The sequence below is a fragment of the Condylura cristata genome, unplaced genomic scaffold, assembly GCF_000260355.1.
Source record: "Condylura cristata isolate star-nosed mole 26May11 unplaced genomic scaffold, ConCri1.0 scaffold00003, whole genome shotgun sequence".
NCBI lineage: Eukaryota > Metazoa > Chordata > Mammalia > Eulipotyphla > Talpidae > Condylura > Condylura cristata.
Window position 1 is genome coordinate 5,753,497 of NW_004567104.1, and position 6,000 is coordinate 5,759,496.

The 6,000-nt window shown below is 35.9% G+C and overlaps 1 protein-coding gene across 1 annotated transcript in view; it reads right to left on the bottom strand.

Moving 5' to 3' along the window:
* The window catches only part of WDR49 (WD repeat domain 49), a 155,407-nt gene that overhangs the window by 39,184 nt on the left and 110,223 nt on the right, over nt 1–6,000 (bottom strand). Inside the window, exon 15 of the mRNA XM_004675382.1 lies at nt 1,789–1,970. Within this exon, the coding sequence (XP_004675439.1) occupies nt 1,789–1,970 (182 nt within the window). The remainder of the gene's footprint in view (nt 1–1,788; nt 1,971–6,000) is intronic.

A 6,000-nucleotide genomic window follows, 5' to 3' on the forward strand; every position in this document is an offset into this window, starting at 1 on the left:
TGTAACTCTTGCCTCTGCCTTAATCATAGGGTAGGAAGAGAAATAATCTATATGTGTCACCTAGGGGTAACTTTATTTCCTGATGTGTAAAATTGAGTTAGGTAGTTGAGTGGAGAAATTCTATTCCTAGCACTTTATTATTGTACACCACTGGTCAGTCTATATTTCTAAATTAAAAATATCCTTCCCCTGAAAGTAAAATACTATTTGACATTTCAGCAAACCATAATTCAAGAAGATGGAAGGACAAATACTGAAGTGTAATTTAGTGTAACAGACTGCTTAAAGGTAAGTTTTTTTCTTCTATCACCCTGTTAACAGAATTGCAAAAGCAAAGCAATCAATTAATAGGTAAAAATTATTCCCACATTACAAAGTGAGGTTCTAGATTACATGTGAAGTTTCTCCAAAATTGATCTAGGATGCAAGCAATTGCAGACTTGATAAGAAAGAATTATACTGGAGAAAGCCTAGTGAATTGAATCTCACTACATGGGAAAGGAAGGAATTTGCCCCTCAGTTCTAATTTCTTCTTACGTAAGTAAAAGTTTAATATATGTCCTCCAGCTTAACCATTAGATGGGCGCACTAAACTACCAATTCATTAAATCCCAAAGTAGTGTACACAGAGAAAGAAAACATGATTGGAACAACCCCGAGAGTTTGAGACAGGGGCACCAAGGAGCATCTGGTGTGGCCAGATGAGTGAGCTCCCTGTTTATCCAGCAGAAGTTAACTCAGGCAGAGTTATGCAATGGGGAGTCTTGCCCATTTGAAGGGACTATAAAAGAAATATATTGCGATGTCATTACCAGAGGCATGAGTTGGTGAGTTTAAGCATGAAATATCAACCCATGTATTCATTTAGAGATACCCAATGCAGAGTTGCTATCAAAGAACCTTCAACTTAATGAAGCCTTAATGTGAACTACTGAGTTGAGATAATAATAAAGTATCAATACTTGTTCATCAATGTAATAAATGTGTTACATTAATATAAGATATGCATTGTAGGATGGGACTAGGTAGGAACTTTATATTTTTTGTGCAATTGCTTCCATAATCCAAAGAATTGCTACATGTAAGCATAAAAAATCCAACACTATTAGTAAAATTATCCTCTTAAAGATACTTTTACTAAAAGTTCAATGAGAGCATGAGTTAGCAAGCATGTAGGAAATAAAAGACATAACTAAAATTGTCTCACATCAAAGAGTAAGTGGAATTTAGGAATAGAATCTGTGAGAGCAATACAGAGAAAACGGCTGAGCACGAAGGAGAGGCTTAGAAACACTAAAAAGAGAAGGATTTTAAATAATCAAAGTTAAGTTCTTTGAACCTTTGCCATATAAATCCATTCTGTATCTTACCCACAACAAGAATAATACTTTTATTCTAAATTAAATCTATAGATGACAGACAGGCAAGCAGATAGACATTTGTACATGCATGCATTGTTTTTGAGGAAAGAGGATGATTTACACCAGTAGGTTGGTAATGGAGCATAAAGAAAAGATTAGGACATTCTTTAAAAACATTTTTTTTTTTAAGACATGAAGGTGTTAGACAGAATCCACAAATTCAGTGGAGGCCAGAATATAATCATCAGTCACCTTTGCTATGCTCCCCTTCCCCTAGACTCACACCTCTACCAATACCCTACAATTTTTGAGAAATATTGAGTAGTAAGTGGACATATGACAGAGTACAGAAGTATATTTGGATCATTCTGCCCTAGGTCTTAGCTAGACATCCATTGAGATGTAGGTAACACTTAAAATCACTTACTTGTATGTTGAATCATCTTTGTCTGTCTTTTCAAGTAAAGACTGTTCTGTTGAATCTAAATATGATTCCTCCTTCAAAAGTAAAGGAATTTCCCTTCTACCTTTGTCTTGAATCTCATTTTCCACTGAATTAGTATCTATCTTTGGGAAGGAAAAACAACTTTCAATTTTCCAAAGCTGTGCCTGAAAAAAAACAAAGAAATTTATGTTATTTTAATGAAACATATTTATGTAGGACTATCACATACTGAACTACCAAGCCAAGTCCTGGGACAAACAACATGGACCCTGTCTTCAAGGAGTTTATGGTCTTGTAAGGGGAGAAAAGACGAACTCATACAACTGTAAATAGGAATAAAATGCCATAAGAAGGCAACGACAAAATCTTTGAAGAGATAATAATAAAATACTCCCCCCAAAATTGACATTCTTATTTTGAAATCCTGAATAGCAAGGCTTATGTTTACCAAATAGAAAAAGAAACTAATACAGAGCTAATATTTTTTTAAAGATTTATTAATTAATTTAAGCATACAGAGCTGCGGTACAGGCCAGAGATGCAGGGGCAGTGAGAGGATTCACCAGAAACAGAACAGGCCAACTGACTAAGCACACTGCTGAGGAGAGCAGTGAGCAGATCAGGAGAGGCCTGCCGCCATGTGGATCACCTCCAGGATGGGAATTAAACTCATGCTGAAATGGCTTTAATTTCTTACTGCTGTGTGTTAAACCACTGTGCCACAAGGGAGGGCCCAAAATGAGCTAATATTTTATATAATACTTCCTTTGTATTATATTTCCTAAAAATTCTCAATATCAGTTCAATTATTGAGTAAATTTTACCCAGAAATTATGTGACATGATAGTTGTCACAGTTCTAACTTGTGTCCATCTCAATGCATCATGCTCTCTATTGACAAATTATTTTATATTTTAAATTAAAATGGATTTATTCACCTTAAATTGATTCCAATCAAATGTACAAGAATGCATCAGAGAACACAGTCTATGTGATTGGAGGGAAACTGGAGGCTTCCCTAAAATCCCTGAGTGGGTTACAAACTGAATATCTTGGTAAATTTGTCAAAAATGTTTGCAAAGTAAAACACCAATAAGGGCTGGGAAGGTAGTGTCTATGAATGAATCCAGGCTGCAATAAGATAAAAAAAAAATAGCAACAGAAAACCAAACTGTTTTCATAGGCAAACAAAGAAAGGTAGGGAACAAACTGAATTAAGGAGAGAGCACCTACGATTATTTTCAGGAAATGATATTTGTAAGATAAAGAAAATATCTGGATCTCAAGTGAAATGCACTGATGTTTAAAAGGGGATATTACATTACTTTTATTTAATTGTTTATAGGTCGGTCTGTTGGTTGGTTGATTGATTTTCTTTCGCAGAGTAAGCTTTAATTGATTCATTTTTGGTACCTAAATGTCAAGGAGAAATGTGGGATTCATTCATGGACAATATTAAATATAATTTCAGACATACGGTAAGTTGGCTTATAAAAGCCATTGAGATCTGTGAGCTGAAGAAAGGTGCCCACATATAGACTCTGGTGAGTTCCCAGTGTTTACTGCCCAAGAGGTACAGCTGAAGGCATTCATACACCACCCAATTTCTTCTTGAGCTACAGTTATCTAATGGATTCCTTGAACAAATGTATTTCCACAGATAAATCATCCCCACTTTTATTTCTCCAACTCTAGAAATACATTATACTACTTCTAAAATATCAATTCAAATACCCAAATCTGACTTAAAATATCAACTCAAATACCCAAAAATAGATGACTGGATTAAGAAGATGTGGTACATACAAACAATGGAATATTATTCAGCAATCAAAAAAAAGATAAACTCATGCCTTTTGCAGCAACATGGATGGACTTGGAAGGGATCATGCTTAGTGAAATAACCCAGAAAGAGAAAGAAAAATGCCAGATGGTTTCACTCATAGCAGAAGCATAGGGACCAGGAAAGAAAAGAGAGAGAGACTAAAATATGTAATAGAGTAAAAATGAAAACAACAAACAGCTACAAACCAGAGACATTTATGGGAGTGGAAGGGAAAATGGGATTAGAACTGGGTGGGAAGAATATACTGGACTGTGGTGATGGCACATGGGTGAACTGGTGGTGGGAGGCCCATGGGACTACAACTGAGATGGAAAAGTATACAAAATGAAGAATGATGTAAAAAATAAATAAATAAATAATAAAAAAACTCAAAAAAAAAAAAAAAATCCAGCCCTCCCTGGTGGTGCAGTGGATTAAAGAACAGCACTGAGAAGCTAAAGCCACTTCATCGTGATTTCAATCCCTGCCCACACTGGAGGTGATTCACATGGCGTGGCAGACCTCTTCTGGCCCACCCACTGCTCCCCTCAGCAGTGTGCTTAGTCAGACAGCCTGTTCTGCTCCCAAATCTGTCTCTGGTGAATCCTCTCACCACCCCTGCACCTCTAACCTGTACCCCTTTTCTGTATGAATAAATAAATCAATCTTAAAAAAAAAAGTTTAAAAAAAAAATTCATTCTCAAATCAACACCTATGTTCTAAAAGTGATTCATACTTCTTGGGGAAAGAGATTTTTTTATGAAATACACAGAAACACAGTGCACTAAAATTTCAATACACATTACACTGCATGATATTGAAAACCTAGATCTTAATACAGGAATTACAATACATTATTGTATTTTATAACTTATTTTAAACTCCTGTTTTTATAACTTCTAGACCAGAGTGCATTCAATTAAATGGCAAAAGCCACATTGAATGTAGGACAGAAGTCACCACATTCTACAAGTCAAGTGTGTTAAGTAAAAATTGTTCCAGCCTGAGTCATATTTACCAACTGGATTCTTCTTTTATTTCTAAAATACACATTTTTCAATTTGAAAAATGAGATAAGGACAAAGGTTCTGGAGACAGACTGAGTACACTTGAATTCATAGTGCTGGGCAAGTTCTTGACTCTTTCCTGCCTTAGCTTCATCCTGTCTGCTGATCAGACTCTTGTCTTTATCTCTGTATTTCCATCCACCTGTCATATTTTTCTGTAAAAGGATGTCTCCATAAACACTAAAGAAAGGACATTCACTGTTGCTATTTTCCAGTATCTACAATTTAGTGTCTTCCCCTCTCCCTTCCCCTTTTACCCTTTGGGATTATAAATACGCATATTCAGGACAACGTGAAAAATCTGAATCCTGAAAAAAAAAAAAGGAAACTCAGACATAAGGGCTAGAAAGCCCAGCTGTCTCCAGCTTTTCCAGAATTTACTTTCTAAAAGTACCCCAGCTCTGGTGATCATGAAGAGACAGAATAAATCATTTTCCAAATTATTTTCAAGCAGTTTCCGGAGTGCTGAAGTCAATTGTGGGCCCACCTCCACAGATTTTTGTTCTGATTTGCCATCTCGCTCCGCATCCTAAAGGATTCTTTTAGCACAGGTTGACATCATCACACTGATTCACAAAATAGAGCAACAACAGATGTTGTCTCCCAACATGGATAATTGCTATAATCTCTGGAAAACTCTGGACTGATGAATAGAACTAACTTGACTAGTCAGACAGCAAACAAGTTTCAGCACAACCACACACCATGTTTCAACATGGTGGAAACACATAAAATTGTTTTTATTCTGCAAAAGGACAAAGGGAACAGAAGCAGCGTTTTTGGAGGACAAAAGTGAAAGAGGGGAAACAATGTAAAAGAACAATTACTTCCTTCTAAAGCTCTAACTTACACTTCCATTTATTATGATACCCAGCTATAAACCAAAAGTTAGTCTCCTCCAATGTAGGACCTAAAAGTATATGTTTTGAAATTAGCCAGCTTGACTGAAAAGCCAAATGCTTATTGCTTAACTTATATGTGCACACTAAACTCTGATTGAATATTGAAAATCCTTCTTAGTGAAATGTACAATGCTGAAGATTTAGTGAGATAATTCATGAAGAGACCCTGAGAACAGGGTCCCAGCCTTCTATAAAAAATTCAACAACTATTAATTATTATTATTTTGGCAGAAATAAATTATAAAACGGATAAGAAGAACTTTTTTTTTTAAAGATTTATTTATTTGTACATATGCGGAACTGGAGTACAGGCCAGAGGCTCAGGGGTGGTGAGCGGCTTCACCAGAGACAGAGTGGGAAGCAGAACAGGCAGATCGATGAAGTACACTGCTGAGGGGAG